The sequence below is a fragment of the Hypanus sabinus genome, chromosome 1, assembly GCF_030144855.1.
Source record: "Hypanus sabinus isolate sHypSab1 chromosome 1, sHypSab1.hap1, whole genome shotgun sequence".
Lineage (NCBI taxonomy): Eukaryota > Metazoa > Chordata > Chondrichthyes > Myliobatiformes > Dasyatidae > Hypanus > Hypanus sabinus.
Genome location: NC_082706.1, coordinates 211,478,997 through 211,503,708, shown reverse-complemented (window position 1 = coordinate 211,503,708; position 24,712 = coordinate 211,478,997). Strand labels below are relative to the sequence as shown.

Genomic DNA, 24,712 nt, shown 5'->3' with positions numbered 1-24,712 from the left:
CCTCCTACCTGAAGGTAACAGTGAGAAAGGGGCATGTCCCGGGTGGTGAGGATCCTTAATGATGCTTTCCTGATGCACTGCTCCTTGAAGATATCTTAGATACTATGGAGGCTGGTACCCGTGATGGAGCTGATTAATGAAAGTCAACACACCACACACCTCCTTACACCCTGACAGTCTGCATGACAACTTTGAGGGGTCTATGGACATGGACCCCAGGTTCCCTCTGTTCCTCCACACTGCCAAGAAACCTCTCATTAACACCTTCCAGGTGAAGGAGCTGCACCACCAACAACTCACCTATTTAACCTTAGCCAAATCATGGCACAGTTCAGAGTGAACAATTAACCTACTAACCAGTATGTCACTGGACTGTGGGAGGAAACTCACACGGTTACGGTGAGAACATACAAACTCCTTACCAACAGTGCCGGAACTGAACTCTGACCTCCAGCACCCCAAATTGTAATAGCTAAACACAACGCTGCGTGGGGTTCTTAAACACAATAAACACAACCTTTCCAATAAAGGTCCTCGCCCTTCCGGAATTGAGTTGTCTTCTCAGTCTCTCACTGGGAATTCTACAAATCCCCATCATCCAGGAATTGCTTTCCCTTCTCGGTCTCTCACTGGAAACTGCACCTGAAGCCCAGATGAGCCATGGAAAAACACGTCTCGCACAGGTGATCACGAGTGTTAACAGTGCTATCCACAAGATGTGTACCGATTTAAAAAAAAGTTTACAAAAACAATTCTTCTTCTCAGTTCCGACTGAAGATTGGATTCTTCACCACAAAAAAACGCAAGATTGCAACTCTAAAATCATTGATATTTCAGGAGTTTGAAGAGAGTTGATATGTCACCACAGACTCATGCAAATTTCTACAGATGTACTCCGGAAAGAATTCTGTCTGAGAGCATTGTGATGCCACTGTACAGGATCTGTAAAAGCTGCAGGAAGTTGTAAACTCAGCCAGCTCCATCATGGGCACTAGCCTCTCTAGCAACAAGAACATCTTCAAAAGGTGATGTGTTAAGAAGACGCCGTCCATTATTAAGGACACCCGTCACCCAGGTCATGCCCTCTTCTCATTGCTAACACCAGTGAGGAGAGAGGAGGGACAGGAGCCTGAAGACACACTCAATGATTCAGGAACAGTTTCTTCCCCTCCGCTATCAGATTCCTGAATGGACAATGAACCCACAAACACTACCTTTTTTTTCTTTTTTTTTGGTTCAGGTTTTGCACTATTTAATATACGTATATCTTACTGTAATTTATAGTTTTATTATGATAAATTGCAATGTACTGCTGCCACAAAACAATAAATTTCATGACTTATGCCTGTGAAATTAAACTTGATTCTGATTCTCAGTAAAAATATAAGCAGCAATTGTCAGTCACAATATTCTCCAAGGAACACCCGATGGCTCCTGCACAAAATATTTTCTCTTTGACACTGACAACATGGAGAGCAGCTGCTCCAGTTACCAGGCTGTTAACCCCACACTGGCTTCGGTCTGATGCAATTGTACTGAGCAGATCTGTGCTGGCTTGGAGAGGCTCATGACAATGCTTCCAGGAATGAAAGGATGAATGTGGAGGAACGTTTGAAGGCTCTGTTACTGCCTCACTGAAGTTTAGAAGAAAGGGAGGTGGGATGAATCTCATTTTTTTAAGTGGGAAATCTACAAGCATAGGGCACAGCCTCACCACAGAAGGGCTTCTGTTTACAATAGAGATGCAAAGGAACTTCTCAAGCCGGAGGATGATGAATCTATGGAATTCATTGCCACAGACAGCTGTGGAGGTGGTCATTGAGTACACTCAAGGTAGAGGTTGATAGGTTCTTGATTAGTCAGGGTGTCAAAGGTTACAGGGAGAAAACAGGAGAATGGTTTTGAGAGGGCTGGTAAATCAGCCATGATGGAATGGCAGAGCAGACTCGATGGGCCGAATGGCCTAATTGAGTTTTGGGAATTGTCGCACACTCCTTATAAACTCCCATCCCTGTTGCACTTAAACTGAAAACAATTTTGAAAGTGCACCAGTTTCTTATATTTTGCACACTTAGAATATTAAATTTAAATCCATGCAGTTTGTTATTGCCTGGGTAGTATAATTTAGCCCTGTTCCTGAATTAACACTTTTATTCCGCTATGAGATCATGATTAGCTTGACTTGTCACACATACATCGGAACATACAGTGAATTATGACACTTGCATCAATGACCAACACAGATCGAGGATGTGCTGGGGCAGCCTACAAGCGTTACCATGCTTCCAACACCAACACAGCATGACCACAGCTCCCTAACCCGTGGGTCTCGCAATGTGGGAGGATGCTGGAGCACCTGGAAGAAACTGACACAGTCCCATGGAGAATGTACAAACTCCTTACAGACAGTGGCAGGAATCTTTCATAAGGTCATATGACATGGGAGCAGAATTGGGCAGTCATCCCAACAAGCCTTCTCCACCATTCCATCATGGCTGATTTATTATTCCTCTCAACCCCATTCTCTGCCTTCTCCCAGTAACCTTGAACGCACTGACTAACCAAGAACATATCAACCTCTGCTTTAAATATACCTAATTACTTGGTCTCCACATCTGTCTGTCGCAATGAATTCTGTAGACTCGCCACCCTCAGATTAAAGAAATTTCTCTTCATCTCAGTTCCAAATGGACGTCCCTCAATTCTGAGATGTGCCCTCTGATTCTAGACTCCCCCACTATAAGAAACATCCACTCTATCCAGGCGTTTCAATATTTGATAGATTTTCTTAAGACCATAAGATATAGCAGCCATTTGGCTCATCATGTTGACTCCGCCATTTCTTCATGGCTGATCCAATTTTCCTCTCAGAGCCAATCTCCTGCTTTCTCCCCATCCCCTCATACCCTGATCAATCAAGGATCGATCAACCTCTGCCTTAAATATACATAAAGACTTGGCTTCCACAGCTGCCTGTGATAACAAATTCCAGATTCACCACCCTCTGGCTAAAGAAATTCCTCCTCATTTCCAATCTAAAAGGATGTCCCTCTATTCTGAGGCCGTGTCCTTTGCTCTTAGGAGCACCATAGGAAACAGCCTCTCTACATCCACTCTATCAAGACCTTTCACCATTCAATATGTTTCTGTGAGATCCCCCCCCCCACTCTTCTAAATTCTGCCAAATACAGAACCAGAGCCATCAAACACTAATACATTAACCCTTTCATTCCTGAGGTCATTCTCATGAAACTCCTCTGAACCGTCTCCAATGTCAACACATCATTTCTCCGATAAGGGGCCCAAAACTGCTCACAATACTCCAAGCGCAATCTACGAATACTTTATAAGCCCTCGTCATTACATCCTCGCTTTTATATTCTAGTTTAGGTCTCTCAAAATGAATGCCAACATTGCATACCCGGATGTGGAGGCAGAGTTAAGATGGCGCTAAACAGCAACTCCTTTGCTTGCATCTTCCGAAACAGCTCTATTTCCATCTTTAATATCTTTATTTTTTCCTTTCAGGGTTCTTTTGAAGACCTTGACCTGGGGTTACATGCAGACTTCGGTTCTTTGCAGGAATGGGACCCATTCTCGGGGTTTCAGGACAGGCCATTATCTGACATGCCAAGGTTTCGGCCTGAGAGTCTCACTTGTATTTGGAAGCCTAAGATCTCGGGGTTCTGGGGATGGGTGGATCGAGGGTCGGTGTCACGACAGTAGACACAAGTGTCATCAGGGAGGCCAGAAAATCTTTCACTGTGGGCCCGAACACCCGAGATCTTTGTGACTTTCAGGCACAGAGCTCGTAAAAAGCGATGAAACAGACTTTTTAACATCGTAAACCAGCTGGTCGTTGATATGTCTCCCGCCTGCTGTGAAAATGGGGGACACCTCCCTCTCCCTTATTAGGGAGAAAGAGAGAACCTGTGGTTTGTCGAATGCAGGATGAAACATGAAGCTTTGGGGTAACTGCAAGTCTGTGTCTTTGCTGTTGCTTTGCTCACGTTGAGTGCTCAGTGGCGGGTGCCATGCTTTGTTTTGCCAGTGGGGGGGGGGGGAATTGTTGTCGCTGCTGCTCACACACGGGAGGACTTTGGGGTTCTAACATTTTACTGTCATTCATTCTTTGGGGGCACTTCTCTGTTTTTGTGGATGTTTGTGAAGAAAAAGCATTTCAGGGTGTATATTGTATACATTTCTCTGACATTAAATTGAGCTTTGAACCTTCCTTATCTCAGACTTGACCTGCATGAGGACTCCCAAGTCCTTTGCAGCTCAGATTTTTGAATTTTCTCCCATTCAGAAAACAGTTCACGCCTTTATTTCTTTGACCAAGGTGCACAACTATGTACTTCTCAACACTGTATTCCTAGAAACTCCAAGGCAGTACCTCAGTCATCTCCCATGTGATACTGATGGTCCAGCAGAGGCCATAGCTGCGAATCAGCAATGCCTTCATAGCCCAGCCCCAGAAGTGTCCAAAGGCGAAGATGTCAAAGTGGCTGAGAATCCTCTCCCAACTTATGTCATGACAGTTTATGGCATATTCCTATCAAAAACAAAACACAAGCAAAACACCTTAAACACAAGAGATTCCGGAAATCCAGAGCCACGCATACAAAATGCTGGAGGAACCCAGCAGGCTGGGCAGCATCAATGAAAAGGAATAAACAGTCAATGCTTCATGCCAAGACCCTTCATCCTATAATATTTTAATAGTGGCTCTGTTAAAAGACCAAGAAAAACAATTATAATTTTTCTAGTATTTGTTTTTACAGTTTCAAAAACCAGAGAAATAAAAGGTGTTAAATTGCTATTTGTGCTAAGAACCACTGAAGGAAGGAGTAACACACAATGTATTCTGTGTGCTTGTATGCTGCAGATATAGAAAGTTCACAGTAAATTTATTATCAATGTACATATATGTCATCACTTACAGCTTAAGATTTGTTTTCTTGCAGGCATTCTTAATAAATCCAATAACCATAAAAAAATCAATGAAAGACCGCAACAATAGGGCGGACAACCAGAGTGCAAAAATCAAACTGTACAAATACAAAGAAAGAAAAATATAATAATAAATAAACAAACAATAAATATTGAGAACATGAGATGAAGAGCCTTGGAAGTGAGTCCCTTGTGGGAACACTTCACTGACGGGGCAAGTGAAGTTATCCCCTCCGGTTCAGGCACCTGATGGTTGAGGGGTAAAAACCGTTCCTGAACCTAGTGGTGTGAGTCGTGAGGCCCTTGTCCCTCCTTCCTGATGGCAGCAGTGAGAAAAGTGCATAACCTGGTTGGTGGGGTATGGAGAGCATGGCATGTCAGATGCCGGTGATAATAAACCCGATTTTGATGATGGATGCTGCTTTCCTGTGACACTGTTTTTAATGCAGATGATAGCAGGGAGGGCTTTACCCCAGTAGACTGGGCCGTATCCACGACTTCTTGTAGGTAGTTCCATTCAAAAGCATTGGTGTTTCCATACCAGGCTGTGATGCAGCCAATCTATATACTCTCCACCACACATTTTTAGAAGATTGTCTAACTTTTTAGATATCATGTGGAATCTCCACAAACTCCTAAGTAGAAGCGCTGCCGTGCTTCCTTCCTAATTGCACTTGTGTGTTGGACCCAGGCCATGCCCTCCGAAATGGTAACACCAAGGAATTTAAAGTGGGTGACCCTTGACCCTCTCCACCTCTGACCCTTGGATGAGGACTGGCTCATGGACCTTCAATTTCCTCCTGAAGACAATAATCAGCTCCTTGGTCAGATTTTCAATTTCCCTCTGATATGCTGATTTATCACCACCTATGAATCGGCCTACGATAGTGGTGTCATCAGCACACTTAAATATGTTATTGGAGCTGTGATCAGCCACACAGTCATGCATCAATTAATATTGTGAAATTCTGGACAGTATTAATAGTCAGCTACAAGAGACAGTGGGGAGATTGAGTGTCATAAATAAGGTGTCTCTGAAGTGTAATTCATTGCTCTGATCACATTTGGAGTGTTGGAGCAGGTTTGGGCCCGATATATTTATAAATTCCACCAGTAAATCTTTGCCAATTTAAGATGAGACAATAAAATAAAACTGCAGAAACTTTTTTCCCAGTTTTAATTGATGGTTAATTTATTGAATGTGATTTGCAATGTCCAGTTTGTGTTGTACGCTGATATCCAGCATCACCATAGGAAACTAGCAACTTTATATAATATATATATATAAATAAAAAGTGTACTCCAGTTAATTGGGACACATTGGAACCAGTACATTTTGATCCAATTATGCAGTGGTCCCATTTAGCCGAAGCTTCATGGAAATAGTTAAAAAGGTATTTAAAAAATTGAAGTATTGTTTAACAGAGTGACAAGTTACGTACTTAAATGAAGAACTAAACAAATTAGAACACTACCAATACTACAGAACTGTGTATTAGTTACTAATAGTTATCGGCAGAGGAATTCATCCAGTGTATGTGTTCTTTTGATTGACTGTAAACGAACAAAACCAGTGTAGACACCGAGAGCAGATAATAGATTGCCTTCGTTGCCTTCCTGCATGGAGCAGTGCCAAAAATCAGATTTTTAATTCAGCATCCATCTACCCAAATGGATAACGTAACACAACTGATTTAAAAATCTGAGCAATTTAAAAATTTAAACAAGATTTAAAAATCTGTATGCTCTAAGCACATTGCATTGTCTTAACAGCCACATAAAAATGTCAATGACTGATGCTATTTAGAAACTTTTAAGCAACAGTCTCCTGTCCCAGTTAAGTAGCAGAGTGTCCCAAATAAACAAATGGAATCCTGGGCTTTTGTTCTTTAAGAGTTGTCCCAAATAAGCAGCACATTTAAAAGCAAAATACTACAAACATTGCAATTATCAGTGACGAATGAAAAAAGGAATACCGACCAGAAGCATTAACTGTTTCTCTCTCAACAGAAGCTGCCTTAGTTATTATTGATATCTGCAGCCTCCCAGTCCAACTGATATTCTGCCTTGTCCCACTGACCGCGACCGGCGCGCGGGGCCTTGCCCCACTGACCGCGACCGGCGCGCGGGGCCTTGCCCCACTGACCGCGACCGGCGCGCGGGGCCTTGCCCCACTGACCGCGACCGGCGCACGGGGCCTTGTCCCACTGACCGTGACCAGCACGCGGGGACTTGTCCCATTGACCGGCACGTGGACCACAGCCGTCCACACCCCTCCCATCCAGGTGCTTATCCAAACCGCTCTTAAATGTTGATTATTTCCAGCATGCCGTTTCAGTTCACGTTCCGTTGCAGTTAAAAGCATCTCTAAATCACAGAGAGAAAAGTTATTTCCTACAAGACTCACCATAATGTCAGCTTCTCGAGTGGCATAGCGCAGATTCGGGTCGAGCCAGTACATGACCGATTTCACTTGCTCAAAATTGAGGAAGAGCAGGAACACCAGGAAGAGGAAATAGAGCACGCTGAGACCTGCAGTATTACACAAGATACATAACAAGGTTACCATTGGGATAGCCAAAACTTCAGGAGAGCGGTCTCCAGATATTCATCCATTTCAAAATAAATACGCGCTCAATCCAATTCTGATTTCAAAAAGTATTTGCACACGATTTCCTCCCACAGTTCGAAAACTGCGATTAGGCTAGGATTAAATAGGTGGGTTGCTGGGCAGCAAGGGCCTATTCTGCAAGGTATCTATAAATAAACAGACTTACAGCTTTTGATAAATACAAACAGTAGAGATCTGTTCTGGGACCCCTCGGACGATGAGAGGCTGGAGGTGGTGGACTGTATATGTAGGTGGCTGGGTGGGAGGGGTGAACAGGGACTTGTTTATTGTTGTTCATGTTGTTCTGTTGAGCATGGTATGTAACGTTGGCACCAGAATGTTGCTCTCCCCTCAAACATTGAGAGGGGAAGGAGGACAAGCAAGAAGGTGACAGGTGAAGCCAAGTGGGTGAGGAATGGGGGCGGAAAGGGATGAAGTAAGAAGCAGGGAGGTGATAGGTGGATGGGGTAAAGGGTTAAAAAGGAATCTGATTGTAGAGAGTGAACCATGGGGGAAAGGGGAGGGGGGGAACCAGAGGGAATTGTTTAGCATGTGAGGAGAGAAGGAGGGAGAGAAGCCAGAATGAGGAATGTAAAAAAGCGAGAAGACACTTCCCTACCCAATTTTTTATTCTGTCTCCTTCTCCCTTCCTTTTCAGTCTGAACCCAAAACATTGACTGCTTTTCTCCCTCCATAGATGCTGCCTGACTTGCTGAGTTCCTCCAACATTTGTGTGAGTTGTTCAAGATTTCCAGCATTTGTAGAACCTTTAGTGTTTATCTGGAAACTAAGTCTTCTGATCTATGATAAATCTACTGAAGACTCTGGTATAATGCAGTTGCAAAACACCCTCAAAAACAAAACAAATTCAAAACAGGGCACCACGACAGCAGTTAGCCTGGCACTGTTACAGCTGAGGAGCATTCAATTTCAGCTCCAGTTTGTGCATCCTTCTTGTGACCACATGGGTTCCCACCCACAGTCCACAGACTTACCGGCTGGAAGATTAACTGCTCATTACAAAGTGTACTCTGAATGGGCCAGGGATAAATATGTGGTTTGCTGGGTGGGGGGGGGGGGGTCATTGAGACAGAAAGGCCCAATGTATCTCTAAATTAATTTTCACAAAATGGAAAGGGATTTTCAATGAGTCCACCAAATCCATAATTCAGAAAGACAGGTAAGAGGAAACAATCATCTGGCCTTACCGAAAACCATTCTCCATATCGCTGGATGAGGTCGGGTAAAAGGACCTGAAATATTGAATTTAAAAGGCTGCTGAGCAGTATATTTTACAAAACAAAGCTGAAGAATGTGTGAAAATTACTTTGTAAGAATTGTGTTTAATCACAATTCCCAATAATAACAATCAGAAACTTACCGTTAGGAAACGCTAAAACACTTACAATTAGAAAAAAGAACACCACTGAGAGAATTCCTTTCCAGATATTGTCTTCTGGACTTGAATCATCCCTAAACAAATCACAAAGAATGTAGTCAAACTGTTTGTGCACGCACTTGGCAAATCCATTAATATCACTTCACTGCTCTCTTCCCCCTATTTGTGATATTTACTGTGAACACTGCAGATGGAAGGACTGAAGCATCGTTGAGGATCCCGACCACAATCTCTTTGACTCCCATTCAGGGAGGTGGTACAGGAGCATCAGGAGTACAACTGTCAGACTGAGTAACAACTTCTTTCAGGCTGTGAGACTAATGAATACCATGCCACTACAGAGGTCCCGTCAGGACATTGAGCTGGTTACTGTTTACTGTTTCCTTGGACTGCACCTTATATGCATATTTATCAATTTACATGTGGTAATAATTTCATTTCTGTGGTGTGTTTTATCTAGTCATGATCTTATTGAATGGGCAGGTGCAATGGGCCGAATGGCCTACTCCTGCTCCTATTCCTTATGTTCTATGTTTTGTGGGTGCACCGTGGTCCAGAGGAATGTTGTTTCGTTTAGTTGGATACATCAATAGTCCGATGATGATAAACTTGACTATGGTCTGGAGGACGTTGTTTTCTTTGGTTGTATACATGTACAGTGGGGTGGGCGGGGTCTGGGCCTGATGTCCCGCTCACCCAGGGAAAGTGCACGCGCAATACCTTGCCTCTCCTTTCCTGGTGCAGTGATCGCCGTGTGGTCACTGTCTGGCTTGCTAGGCTGGAGGCCACTGCAAATGGCCTCTCCTACACTACTGCATCTGTAGCAACACCTTCTCATTGGTGCCCCCTGTTTCCACCGAGCTTGCTACGTCATGGTGCAACCGAGTGTCTGGCAGTATAACTGGATGGATAGGCTGGGCTCGTTAGCCTTGGTTGGCAGGCAGCCTAAGAGAAGGACAACTCTGACTCCAAACCCGGGCTGTTGGGGCTTGTCAGGCCATCCACCTAGGAGAAGGACACTCCAACATAACTCCTATGACCCCAGGACCTCGCTACCACCGCCCCAGCTTGGTAAGCTATGGAAGATGAACCCCAGGTGTAAAGGATAGAGCTAGTACCATGCACACTGCTTTCCACCTAAAAAACCATTGTGCAGGCCGAAGGACATGCCCACGTCTAAGACTGAAGCAGACATGGGCAGCCCCCTTCCAAAAGCTTCGTTCACCAAGTCAAGCCACGATGATGATGATACATGTACAGGCAGATGACAATAAACTTGACTATGGTCTGGAGGAACGTTGTTTTCTTTGGTTGTTTACACCTACAGTCAGCTGACAATAAACTTGAACAAAACAGAGATAATTGTATTAGGTTTGCTGCAATGTTCCTCAGGTTGTTCATACCCGTCCACCTCTCAGTAAGCTGTCCACATGCCTCTCAACAACTATATTATTATTTTACTTAACAGTTCTTAGCTCTGGTTCCTTAACGGGGAGGGGAATAAGCTCCCACTGCATGCGTCTGAAATGGACTCAGACAACCAGGTCCAGCTACTAGCCTTCAAGTGTGACTTAGCTACAAAGCCCACCATCAGGACACAATATGCCCAGCAGGTCTTCTGCGGCCGGAGTGACCCAAATGGACACGATGTGAACAGCGGGTTCTCTCGGTCCGGAGTGGACACGATGTGACCAGCGGGTCCCCTCGGGCCGGAGTGACCCCATGGACACGATGTGACCAGCGGGTCCCCTCGGGCCGGAGTGACCCCATGGACACGATGTGACCAGCGGGTCCCCTCGGGCCGGAGTGACCCCATGGACACGATGTGACCAGCGGGTCCCCTCGGGCCGGAGTGACCCCATGGACACGATGTGAACAGCGGGTTCTCTCGGTCCGGAGTGGACACGATGTGACCAGCGGGTCCCCTCGGGCCGGAGTGACCCCATGGACACGATGTGACCAGCGGGTCCCCTCGGGCCGGAGTGGACACGATGTGACCAGCGGGTCCCCTCGGGCCGGAGTGGACACGATGTGACCAGCGGGTCCCCTCGGGCCGGAGTGGACACGATGTGACCAGCGGGTCCCCTCGGGCCGGAGTGACCCCATGGACACGATGTGACCAGCGGGTCCCCTCGGGCCGGAGTGACCCCATGGACACGATGTGACCAGCGGGTCCCCTCGGGCCGGAGTGACCAGCGGGTCCCCTCGGGCCGGAGTGACCCCATGGACACGATGTGACCAGCGGGTCCCCTCGGGCCGGAGTGGACACGATGTGACCAGCGGGTCCCCTCGGGCCGGAGTGACCCCAATGGAGAAGAGCCGGGTCGCTGCCGCCGGAGCGCAGACACGCCACTGCCGGGCGCGCCCCCACACTACCTGGTGAAGGCGAAGTACATGACGCTGACGATGGTGAAGGTGAGCAGAGTGATAGTGTGCGGCTTGTAGAAGAAGTCGATGGTGATGTCCTCCACTTGCTGCTCGTTGATCATTCGGAAATGCAGCCTGTACTCGGCATCGTCCTTGCTGATGGTCCGGCTGCCTCCCGCCGCCGCCATGGCTGCAGCCCGCCCGCTTCCCCCGGGTCCCTCCGCCCGCCTCAGGGCGCCGGCACTCGAACCGGGCACGGGGGAGGCTCGGTCCCGTCTCAACCACAAACCACCCCGGCACTCCCACAGTATTGCAGCGGATATCAGAGGAGTGAGGTATGACTCTAACAAATTGTAGCTGTTTGGTCAATGTTGTTACTACATGGACACGATCAACAAAAGGTGGAAGTATTTTTGTGTTCATCCCCACTCCTTTGTGCGATGGGCTGACCCGCGCTGGAAGCGGCGCTCTCTTGCCCACGTGGTCGGCTAAGCCCTTTTATGATTGGTTGCTAGCCCTCCAATAGCGTACGGAAGCGCAGCGCTCTGCTGCCTCTCCCGGGTCCTATAACCCTCCCGATTGAAAGCGGAGAAACGAGAAGGGCGCAGGGAGGCATCCCCCAGCGTCATACGCTCCCAGACATCTCACTCCCAGACGGATAGAGCTACTATCATAGGAATTTCATTTACAAATTATACATATTATGTAATTGTTAAATATTGTTTGTATAATGGAAGAAATGAACAAAGCGAAGGATGTGTTTCTTTGTACCCCCCCCCCAGTCCGCCGTGCGGTAGCCTCTCCCACTGGAAATAATCACGTGCTCCAAGGGCTCGCCTCGCGCCCTCTTCCCGTCCCGGTTCCGGGATCTCCAGCAGAGCGCTTCATCGGTATCTTGCAAACTTTATCACTTGCTGTGCTGTTATTGGTTTATTTATTATTAGCTTTTCGAACTCAATACCTGAAAATATACACACACAGTTAGCAGTTCTAACCGCCAGCTCCAGCTCATTTTTAACCTTGCATCTTTTTATATTTTAATTTCATGTCTATTTTTATTTTATCTTTTTTCATATTTCATTTTAGCTGTGTCATCTGTATGAAAAGTCTCTATAAATAAATATTATTTGTTGTCACATGTACCGAGGTATAATGAAGGATTTGTCCTGCAAGCTGAGAATAAATTACTATATAGTGTGTTGAGCACTATCAGAGTTTCAGTTACAGAGGAAGTGCAGGGCTCGCAGACAGTAAAGTGAGGTCATATCGAGGTGAAGAGGCCAGCTTACTGTACAAGGTCTGATAGGCTGTTCTTGGGTCTGCTGGTATGTGCTTTCAGGCTTTTGTATCTTTTCTGTGGGAGGCAGGACAAGAGAGAACGTCTGGGGTGAGTGGGGTCTTTGATTAAGCTGGCTGCTTTTTTGAATTGGTGAGTTCTGCACAGCAGATATTTTTTGTCTGTACATTCAGCTCTTTTTAACTCTACTGAAGTTAGAGTACTAACTACTGATATCTACTGATCAGATATCAAGTTAATTGTCATCTAACTATACATAAATTCAACCAAATGAAACAATGTTCCTCCGCACCATGGTGTATCCACAAAATATATATCAGGTAGCACAAAAAACAAAATATGACCATAAATAAGCTAATAAAATCTAATTTAGAATGTACGTTGTGCACAGCACAGGTAAACAGCTTGCTGTCCTAATGATGAGACCTTGGTGGTGGCAAGGCATTCATTAGCCTCTCAGCCTGAGGGAAGAAGCTGTTACCCAGTCACAGTCCAAGTCCTGATGCTTCTGTACCTCCTTCCCAATGGTAGTGGGTCAGAGAGATTGTAGGATGGGTGGTAGGGATCCTCAATGATACTTTAGTCCCTTTGTCTGCAATGCTCCCTGTAAATTAGGTGGGGAAGGAAGATCCCAGTGATCTCTGTGATTTTTACTGTCCTCTCTAGAGTCTCCAGACACACACTGCTCAGAATTTCCCAACAGTTGAAATATATAGTTAGAGAATGAACTTTTAAGGCATTTTCTAAGAATACAACTCACAGTTCATGCATTAACTTTCCTGTTTGCAGAATCGTAATTTGAGTGAAAGATGTCTTCAGCGCTTTGCAGCATTTGCTGCAGGTGGTCTGCATTGAGAATCTCTGGTCTGGTTTTTTCTTCAAGCAAAACAATGAAGGCGATTCCTGTGGCGTCATTTACCCTTCAGTCTCGGACTGGCGTACATACACATCGACGTTCCCTCGTCCAAAGCCACCGAAGGCTGAGAAATCCAAACTTCAGCTCTTCGGCAACGGATTCACCACCAAGCAGAGAAGGTGACACAGTCCACTTCACAGAAAGCAGTCCGTTGCAATATACAAATTACGACCATGGCAAAGCAGAACTGCCTGGTCTGGAGGATGAGTTGCAACCTTTCGGTAAGCTGCTGCACTTTGTTTAGAATTTGTTGGTGAAAATGGTGTGCCTGCTCATTGACGTTAACTAGATTTGAAATCTTCAAGTTTAATTGTCATTCAACCATGCACATGAATACAGCCATGCAAAACCTCGTTCATCCAGAGCCAAGGGACAAAACACAGAACCAACAGCAGATGTAACGCATAATGATGATAGCAGAGAAACAAAAATTAATCTAGCCCAAGTCCCTAAGTGTCCTGGCCTGCAGATTGATGGTGTCCTGGAGCCATGTTTCTGTAAGGTAAAGCCCGCAGCAGTTCTTTACCTCATGCAGGTGCAGGTGCAGACAAACGTAATTCAGCTTGTCTCCCACAGGGCGAGCACTGACAGGAGGGACCAGTCCCCTATCCATTCATTACCATGTTGAAAAATCAGAATCAGGTTTATTATCACCGGCATGTGATGTGAAATTTGTTAACTTAGCAGCAGCAGTTCAATGCAATACATAATCTAGCAGAGAGAGAAAAAAATAAAAATAGTAATAATAAGTAAACAAGTGAATCAATTACATTATATTGAATAGATTAAAAAAGTGCAAAAACTGAAATATTGTATATTAAAATGAGGTCGTTTCCAAAGATTCAATGTCCATTTAGGAATCGGATGGTAGAGGGGAGGGAGCTGTTCCTGAATCGCTGAGTGTGTGCCTTCAGGCTTCTGTACCTCCAATCTGATGGTAACAGTGAGAAAAGGGCATGCCCTGGGTGCTGGAGGTCCTTAATAATGGACACTGCCTTTCTGATACACCGCTCCCTAAAGACATCTTGGGTACTTTGTAGGCTAGTGCCCAAGATGGAGTTGACTAGATTTACAATCTTCTGCAGCTTCTTTTGGTCCTGTGCAGTAGCCCCTCCATACCAGCCAGTGATGCAGCCTGTCAGAATGCTCTCCACAGTACAACTATAGAAGTTTTTGAGTGTATTTGTTGACATGCCAAATCTCCTCAAACTCCTAATAAAATATAGCCGCTTTCTTGCCTTCTTTATAACTACATTGATATGTTGGGACCAGGTTAATTCCTCCGAGGTCTTCACACCCAGGAACTTGAAGCTGCTCACTCTCTCCCGTCTATGAGGATTAGTATGTGTTTCTTTGTCTCACCCTTCCTGAAGTCCACAATCAGCTCTTCCGTCTCACTGACATTGAGTGCCAGGTTGTTGCTGCAGCACCACTCCACTAGTTGCATATCTCACCCCTGTACCCCTTCTCGTCTCCATCTGAGATTTTACCAACAACGGTTGTATCGTCACCAAATTTACAGATGGTATTTGAGCTATGCCTAGCCACACAGTCATGTGTATACAGAGAGAAGAGCATTTATCATGAGAAATCTAGTAAACTACACATACAGTACAAATATCAAAGTAAATTTATTGTCAAGACTACATATGTCACCAGGTACAATCTTGAGATGTATTTTTGTGGGCATACACAGTAAATATTGACTTGTTGATTATTATTTCTTAGAGACAGCAGTTACAAGCATTTAGAGAAGCATATTCTGATAAGTCAACATGTACAAAAGCTGGAGGTACTCAGCAGGTCAGGCAGCATCCGTGGAAACGAGCAGTCAACTTTTCAGGCCGAGACCCTTCGTCAGGACTAAAGAAGGAGGGGGCAGGGGCCCTATAAAGAAGGTGGGGGGAGGGTGGAAAAGCAATTAGAGGAAAGATCAAGGGGTGGGGAGGGGAAGCAGGGAGGGGATAGGCAGGAGAGGTGAAGAGGGGAAAGGGGAAAAGCACTATGGGTAGTAGAAGAAGGCAGAATTGTGAGAGGTGATAGGCAGCTAGAAGAGGAGGCAGAGTGAAAGTGGGATGGTGGAAAGGAGAGGGAGGTTTCTATGTTTTCTATGTTTTCGGGTCTCGACCCGAAACATTGATTGCTCGTTTCCACGAATGTTGCCCGATCTGCTGAGTTCATCCAACTTTTGTACATGTTGATTTGACCACAGCGTCTGCAGTGTACTTTGTGTTTAATATTCTGATAAGGGTAGTTAGCATGGCTTTGGGAGATGCAGGTTATGCTACAGAGCCTGAATGAATTCTTTTGAAGGTATGGCAAAGCACATCGCTGAAGATAGAGCAGTGGATGCATTGTACATAGATTTTACTGAGGTGTTTGAGGAGATTCCTAAAATAAGAACAAAATTATTTACCTCCTTCCTGCTGAATGGTCAGCTGTTTATTCCTCTCCATAGATGCTGCCTGACCAGCTGAGTGTCTCCAGCATTTTGTACGTATGGGAAGGTAATTGTTCCAACTGCTGGGGGCGTCTCAGTAGCATAGAGGGTAACATGACACCGGGAGTTCCTGAGTTTGGAGTTCAATTCCGGCACCGTCTGTGAGGAGTTTGTACGTTCTCCCCATGACTGAGTGGTGTTCCTCCGGGTGTTCTGGTTTCCTCTCACAGTCCAAAGACGTACCAGTTACAAGGTTAATTAGCTTTTGTAAGTTGGCCTGTAACTAGGCTGGGTTTAAATCACTGGGTTACCGAACACCACGGATCATTGGGCTGGACAGGCCTGTAACACAGAGTATGTAAATAAAATAAATAAACTGTCTCACTTCATCATTCATCGCATTGTCTTAACGTTTGCTTACTATGGAATTGTATTCCTTTTAAGTTCCAGTATTCAATGATGTCCCATCGCAATCTCCATTTCAAGATCTATCTGAAGAAAAAGCTTTGCACATTGAAGTTAGTCCACTCCTTCCTCCAACCTCTTTCACCCTCCGCGACTACGTTGACCAGTCGGAGACTCTAACGAAGCTGGTGCTCCTGGGTAAGTGCTGAACACAGAACATAGACTGTACAGCACAGCCCGCAATGTGGTGCTGAACCATTAAATTAGTAATCAAATGGCCAACTACCTAATCCCCTCTGCCTGCACAATGTCCATGTCCTTCCATTTCCCTCACATTCGTGTGTCTATCTAAACGTCTCTTACAAGTCCCTGATGTATCTATGTCTACCCCCACCTCAAACACCACAATCCAGGTACCCACCACTCTGTGTGTAAAAAAAAAACTTGCCCCTCACATCTCCTTTGAAATTACCCCCTCTCTCTTTAAATACATTCTGTTCAAGATGGTTTAATGTCATTTCATTACACAAGAGTAAAGGAAAACAAAATAATTGTTACTCCAGATCCGATGCAGCACAAAATATAAACACAGTAATAATAATCAAAGCACCATAAATATAAATACATAATTGAGTTTAGATACACAGACTGATTGTATGTACATAAAGTGACGCTTGGTACTGGAGTGTCTGTACAGAAGGTGGCACTGACAGGATACGACCATGTAGTGATGGTTGTGGGTGTGAAGGGGTGAGTTAGTGGGCGGAGGTGTAGATCAGCCTTACTGCTTGGGGAAATTAACTGTTTAGAGTCTGGTGGTCCTGGCATGAATGTTACGTAGCCTCCTGCCTGATGGGAGTAGTATTAGACATTTTAACCTTGGGGGAAAAGACCCTGTAACTCGGTTTGGTTAGCGGCTTAATCTAGGGGGTGACAGCCCTCGGCCCAGACAAACTTAAGAAATCTTGTTTGGGTGGATGCTGTGCGATGTTAAAAATTAGTACCACGAAATAACAAACAGAACACAATATGCGATTAAACATTTGAGCTTTATCATTGTTAATTTGACTATGGTTAGTAAAGAAACAAAAAGAAGAAAAGGGCCCACTCTCATAGAACAGTCTAATGCACAAAGTTGGAGCTCACGGTTCAGTCCACTGGTTCCCTGTCAACCTCCTCCAGGCGTAGCCGACCCTCGGACCCTCACTCCAAGTCCACTCCGTCCGGCGGCCTACCAACTCTCTCCATTCGCGTCTTCTCTCCTCATCTCTGCCCGGCAAAAGACCCCGAAGTTAAAGAACAACATGCCTGTCATTGGATGGCACATTCCAAAGTCCCCATTATCTCCAGTCATAACCCAAACACTGCTGCTACAGAGAAACCATTACATTAGCAGTCAAACCTTGCAGCGTGTTACACCCCTATCAGATCTCCCTCAGCAAAGAAAATACTCCTGGTACACTTCTATCAAGTCACCTCTCTTGAGTTCCTCCAGCATTTTGTGTGTTTTCCTCAAAGGAAAAGACCAGCTGGTCCGATGAGTCTTTCTGATAAAATTAAAAACACAGAAACATAGAAAACCTACAGCACAATACAGGCCCTTCAGCCCACAATGCTGTACCGAACATGTACTTTAGAAATTACCTACCATTACCTATAGCCCTCTATTTTTCTAAGCTCCACATACCTGTCCAGGAGTCTCTTAAAAGACCGTATCGTATCTGCCTCCACCACTGTTGCCGGCAGCCCATTCCATGCACTCACCACTCTCTGAGTAAAAAACTTACTCCTGGTATCTCCTCTGCACCTACTCCCCAGCACCTGAAACCTGTGTACTCTTGTGACAACCATTTCAACCCTGGGAAAAAGCCTCTGACTATCCACACGATCAATGCCTCTCATCATCTTATACACCTCTATCAGGTCACCTCTCACCCTCTGTCGCTCCGAGCAGAAAAGGCTGAGTTCACTCAACCTATTCTCATAAGGCATGCTCCCCAATCCAGGCAACATCTTGTAAATCTCATCTGCCCCCTTTCTATGGTTTCCACATCCTTCCTGTAGTGAGGCAACCAGAACTGAACACAGTACTCCAAGTGGGGTCTGACCAGGGTCCTATATAGCTGCAACATTACCTCTTGGCTAATGGAGTCATAGAAACCTGAAGCACAGAAACAGGCTCTTTGGCCGATCTAGTCCATGCAGACTAACCATTAGTCTGCCTCGTCCCATTGACCTGCAGCTGGACCATGGCCCTCCATACCCCTCCCATCCATATACCTATCCAAACTCACTTAAAAGTTGAAATCGAGCTCACATGCACCACTTGTGCTGGCAGCTCATTCCACACGCTCATGACCCTCTGAGTGAAGGAAGTTTCCCCTCATGTTCCCCTCAAACATTTCACTTTCACCCTTAACCCATGACCTCTGGTTCAAGTCTCACCCAAACTCAGTGGAAAAAGCCTGCTTGCATTTACCCTTTCTATACCCCTCAGAATTTTGTCTTCACGGTGCACTAAGGAGATCTCACCCCACACATAGATCCCTCAAAGTTGACACAGTGGTTAAGGAGGAGTGTGGTGTCAGGGGACTGAGTTCCAGAGCTTCAAGGTAATGTCGCAGCTCTATAAACCCCAGTAAGACCACCCTTGGGGAATTGTGTTCAGTTTTGGAGCATCATTTTTGGAAGGATATGGAAGCTTTTGAGGGTGCAGGGGAGATTTACCAGGATGCTGCCTGAATTAAAGAACATGGGGTAGGTTGCGCAAGTGAGGGCTTTTCTCTTTGGAGTGAAGGAGGATGAGAGGTGACTTGATAGAAGTGTACAAGATGGTAACAGGCATAGATCGAGTGGACAGCCAGAGACTCTTTCCCAGGATAATAGGAGGGGGAGTAATTTTAAGATGATTGGAGGAAAGTGCAGGAGGATGTCGGGGTGAGTTTTTTTTACATAGATAGTGGTGGTTGTGTGGAATGTGCTGCCAGGGGTGGTGGTACAGACAGATACATCAGGGATATTTGAGGAACTCTTAGATGTACACATGGATGGTAGAGAAATGGAGGATTATATGGGAGGGTTGGATTGACCTTGAAGTGTGTTAGAAGGTGGGCACAACATTGTGGACTGAGGACCCTGGGCTGGGCTGTAACGTTCTGAGTTATTTTATTGGCCTTCTGAACACTAAGTAGCCTCGTCGCCTGCTTGTATCTTGGTCTGATTGTTGTTGACACCATTTGGTTACACATCAGAGTCTGTATATAATACAAACAAAACCATTATCTACTCATTCCCCAAACCTCCAGTTCTCCTCAACGTTAATCTTGTTCCGAAGTTCCTGCTTGCAAACCCACCCAAGTACAGTCACATCCCAAAGTGGGAGGGAAGGGCTAGATTGATCTTAGAGCAGATTAAAAGGTCGGCACAACATTAAGGGCTGAAGGGCCAGTACTGTGCTGTGTTCTGAATAGTTCCTGGCAATCTGAATCACTGCTTGGAACAGAAACTGCTGAGGCAGACAGGAAGGTGGTAGTCAGAACTGCCCAATGCATCACCGGCCCCAGCCTACCCACCGTTGCGGACACACAGACAGAAAGGTGCTGGAAAAGAGCCAGTAACATGAAGGATCCCACCCACCCTGCTCATGGACTGTTTGTCCCAGTCTCATCAGGGAAGAGGCTGCGCAGTGTCCACGCCAGGACCACCAGACACAAAAACAGTTACTTTGCCCAAGCAGTAAGACTGATCAATGCCACCACTCAGTAACCCACCCCTCCCCAACCACAACCACCACTGCTTTATCCCGACTAAATGATTCCACATCCACAATTTAGAGTAAAAAAAATTCCCATCTAAATGATTCCACATCCACAATTCAGTCAGAATAAGTAAGGAAGGAGAAAGTAACCAATGATACAAACCCTGGTTAGTGAACAGTCTTAGTCAGGGACTTATCCTGTTGTACAAACCCTGGTTAGTGATTGAATCAATGTAAATGGTCTCAGCCAGGGATTTATCCTGTCACAAACAAGAGATGATCTGCAGATGCTGGAAATCCAAGCAACACATTCAACATGCTGGATGAACTCAGCAGGCCAGGCAGCATCTATGGAAAAGAGTGCAGTTGACGTTTTGGGCCGAAACCCTTCGACAGGACCGCAGAAAAAAAACTGAGGAGTCAGTTTAGAAGTTTGAGGGAAGGGATAGAGAAACACCAGGCGATAGGTGAAACCAGGAAGGGGAGGGATGAAGTAAAGAGCTGGGAGGCTGATTTGTGAAAGATATCGGACTGGAGAAGAGGCTGGGATCTGATAGGAGAGGACAGAAGGCCATAGAAGAAAGAAAAGGGGGGAGGAGCACCAGAATTAGTGCTGGACGTGGAGGCTAATGAGGTGGTCTTGGTGGCCGAATCCTATTGGAGATGGCACCAGTTGTTATCCTGTTATACAAACCATGGTTAGCGATTGGAACAACGTTAATGGTCTCAGCCAGGAAATTAATCCTATTGTTGTTTGAACTTTTCCAAAAATTAGTACTCCGTTATTTAATTTTGTTTTACTTGTGACACTTTTTTTCTGCTGTCGTAGCTATATGTGCTGAGTGCTGTTAGACCTGAAGAACATTGTTTTGTTTGGCTGTATTCAATGTGTGGTTAAATGACAGGCAAAATCATAAGACCATAAGATATAGGAGCAGAAGTAGGCCATTCAGCCCTTCGAGTCTGCTCTGCCATTCAATCATGGGCTGATCCAATTCTTCCAGTCATCCCCACTCCTCTGCCTTCTCCCCATACCCTTTGATGCCCTGGCTAATCAAGAACCTATCAATCTCTGCCTTAAATACACCCAATGACCTGGCCTCTACAGCCACTCGTGGCAACAGATTCCACAGATTAACCACCCTCTAACTAAAGTAATTTCTCTGCATCTCTGTTCTAAATGGATGTCCTTCAATCCTGAAGTCATATTTTCTTGTCCCAGACTCCCCTACCATGGGAACTAACTTTGCCATATCTAATCGGTTCAGGCCTTTTAACATTTGGAACGTTTCTATGAGATCCCCCTGTCATTCTCCGGAACTCCAGGGAATACAGCCCAAGAGCTGCCAGACATTCCTCATACAGTAACCCTTTCATTCCTGAAATCATTCTTGTGAATCTTCTCTGTACCCTCTCCAATGTCAGTATATTCTTTCTAAAATAAGGAGCCGAAAACTGCACACAATACTCCAAGTGTGGTCTCACAAGTGTCTTAAAGAGCCTCAACATCACATCCCTGCTCTTATATTCTAAACGTCTAGAAATGAATGCCAACATTGCATTCACCTTCTTCACCGCCGACTCAAACTGGAGGTTAACCTTTAGGGTATCCTGCATAAGGACTCCCAGGTCCCTTTGCATCTCTGTATTTTGAATTCTCTCTCCATCTAAATAATAGTTTGCCTGTTTATTTCTTCCACCAAAGTGCATGACCATACACTTTACAAAACTTGCCACTTCTCTGCCCATTCCCCTAAACTATCTAAATCTCTGCAGGCTCTCTGTTTTTTTCAATACTAACTACTTCTCCACCTATCTTTGTATCATCGGCAAATTTAGTCACAAATCCATTAATACCATAGTCCAAATCATTGTCATATATTGTAAAAAGCAGCAGTCCCAACACTGACCCCTGTGGAACTCCACTGGTAACCGGCAGCCAGAATAGGATCCCTTTATTCCCACTCTCTATTTTCTGCCAATCAGCCAATGCTCCACCCAAGCTAGTAACTCCCCTGTAATCCCATGGGCTCTTATCTGGCTAAGCAGCCTCATGTGCGGCACCTTGTCAAAGGCCTTCTGAAAATCCAAGTACACCACGTCTACTGCATCTGCTTTGTCCACCCTGCTTGTAATTTCCTCAAAGAATTGCAGTAGGTTTGTCAGGTAGGATTTTCCTTTCAGGAAACCATGCTGGCTTTGGCCTATCTTGTCATGTGCCTCCAAGTACTCCGTAATCTCATCCCTAACAATTGATGCCAACAATTTCTCAACCACTGATGTCAGGCTAACAGGTCACATGCATAAAGTTCCTCTTCCATCTCTGCGTCTCACATTATAATATCTCCAGCTTCATTTTGTATTGGTCCTATATCTACCCTCGACTCTCTTTTACCCTTTATATACTTATAAAAGCTTCTAGTAGCTTCTTTGATATTGGTCGCCAGTTTCCTTTCATAATTCGTCTTTTCCTTCCTGATGACCTTCTTCGTTTCCTTCTGCAGGTTTTTAAAAGCTTCCCAATCCTCTATCTTCCCACTAGCTTTGGCTTCCTTGTATGCCCTCTCTTTTGCTCTTACTTTGGCTCTGACTTCACTTGTCAACCATGGTAGTGTCCTTCTTCCCTATGAAAATTTCTTCTTATTTGGAATATATCTGTCTTGCACCTCCCTCATTTTTCGCAGAAACTCCAGCCATTGCTGCTCTGCTGTCCTTCCTGTAGTATCCCTTTCCAGTCAATTTTGGCCAGTTCCCCTCTCATGTCATTGTAATTTCCTTTATTCCACTGAAATACCGACACATTGGATTTTACTTCTTCCCTCTCAAATTTCAAAGTGAACTCGATCATATTGTGGTCACTGTTCCCTCAGGGTTCCTTAACCTTAAGCTCTCTTATTACCTCCAGATCATTGCAAAACACCCAATCCAGCACAGCCGATCCCCTACTGAGCTCAACAATAGGCTGTTCTAAAAAGACATTCCTTATACATTCTACAAATTCTCTCTCGAGGTCCATTACTGACCTGGTTTTCTCAATCCACTTTCATGTTCAAATCCCCAACGATTATCATGACATTGCCCTTCTGACATGCCTTTTCTATCTCCTGTTGTAATTTATAATCTACATCCTGGCTGCTGTTTGGAGGCCTGTATACAACTGGCATTAGGGTCCTTTCACCCTTGCCATTTCTGAACTCAACCCATAGAGACGCTACACCTCCCGATCCTATGTCATCCTTTTCTAATGATTTAATAATATTTCTTATATAAGAGAGCCACACCACCCCTTCTGCCTACTAACCTATCTTTTCAATTCGGACGTTCAGCTCCCAATGGTAGCCATCCTCAGCCAAGTTTCAGAGATGGCCACAATGCCATATTTGTCAATCTGTAGCTGAATTTCAAGATTGTCCATTTTATTCTTTATGCTGCGTGCATTCAAATACAACACTCTCAGTCCAGTATTTGTTGCTTTCTGTTTCAACTGCACCATGTCTCTATTGCCCTGTAATTCATGCCACTGGCTTTGATTAAGCCTCATCTCCTGCCTATTCTTTCTATCATCTCTGTTCCATGCTATCTTTGATTTATTTCTGTTTTCCCCTTCCTCAGCTCTATCACTCCAGTTCCCATCCCCCTGCCAAATTAGTTTAAACCCTCCCTAACAGCTCTATTTAATGTTCCCGCTAGGATATTGGACCCCTTTGGGTTCAGGTGTAACCCGCCCTTTTTGTACAGGTCATACCTCTCCCAGAAGAGGTCCCAATGATCCAGGAATCAAACGTGAACTTGCCCTCATACAAACTGGCAACTTGATTCCGAGTTTAACCTTGAATGAGAAGAAAAATCTTTTACTGATTGAGTCCTGAGTATTTTGTTTTCTGCCAACATATAAAGTGCAGATAGTCTGCATAACTTTTAATACTTAAATCAAATTTCCCCAAAATCTAAGGCTTTTTCAACAAAAGCCCACTTTGCTCTGCATCCCCATCCAGGTGTCTATGGCTTTATAATCATGTTTATATTAATAGGCATTTGTTTGAAGTAGCTGCAGGCATTTGAAATCTCACCCCGTGTGAAAGGTATAAAGCTTGACGCCATACTGCAGTTGTAGGTAGCCTTGTTAAGAATATTCAAATAGTTTTTATTGCACTATAACGTGTCTGTCTAAAATTGTCTTTATAAATGGCCGACAATATTCTCCGTTCACTTTGAGGCACCTGAGAAGCGGAAGTGATTATTTTTTCATTCTTTTGTTACGTTTTGCTTTCCTTGTGAAAACAATACCTGCTCCTCTTCCTACCTGTGTGCGTGCGATGTAGAAGCAGAATCAGGTGACTCAGCTGATACTCCATTCTCCTGCCTTCTCCCTGTAACTCCATCAGGGCTGATTCTCCATTCTCCTGCCTTCTCCCTGTAACTCCATCAGGGCTGATTCTCCATTCTCCTGCCTTCTCCCTGTAACTCCATCAGGGCTGATTCTCCATTCTCCTGCCTTCTCCCTGTAACTCCATCAGGGCTGATTCTCCATCCTCCTGCCTTCTCCCTGTAACCTTTCACACCCTGC

At 45.0% G+C, this 24,712-nt stretch overlaps 2 protein-coding genes across 3 annotated transcripts in view; one reads left to right on the top strand and one right to left on the bottom strand.

Annotated features, from left to right (window-relative positions):
• ptdss1b (phosphatidylserine synthase 1b) overlaps window positions 1–11,551 on the bottom strand; it is a 50,217-nt gene extending 38,666 nt beyond the window's left edge. Inside the window, exons 1-5 of the mRNA XM_059985236.1 lie at window positions 11,340–11,551; window positions 8,946–9,037; window positions 8,773–8,817; window positions 7,361–7,485; window positions 4,397–4,555 (exon numbers count right to left, since the gene is read on the bottom strand). Coding sequence (XP_059841219.1) covers window positions 4,397–4,555; window positions 7,361–7,485; window positions 8,773–8,817; window positions 8,946–9,037; window positions 11,340–11,518 — 600 coding nt within the window. The 5' untranslated portion in view covers window positions 11,519–11,551. The remainder of the gene's footprint in view (window positions 1–4,396; window positions 4,556–7,360; window positions 7,486–8,772; window positions 8,818–8,945; window positions 9,038–11,339) is intronic.
• Window positions 11,552–12,159: 608 nt separating this feature from the next.
• mterf3 (mitochondrial transcription termination factor 3) overlaps window positions 12,160–24,712 on the top strand; it is a 41,787-nt gene continuing 29,234 nt past the window's right edge. For both annotated transcript variants that reach the window (XM_059985242.1, XM_059985237.1), the window contains exons 1-3: window positions 12,160–12,220; window positions 13,417–13,764; window positions 16,428–16,586. In XM_059985242.1, the coding sequence (XP_059841225.1) occupies window positions 13,437–13,764; window positions 16,428–16,586 (487 nt within the window). In that variant the 5' untranslated portion in view covers window positions 12,160–12,220; window positions 13,417–13,436. The remainder of the gene's footprint in view (window positions 12,221–13,416; window positions 13,765–16,427; window positions 16,587–24,712) is intronic.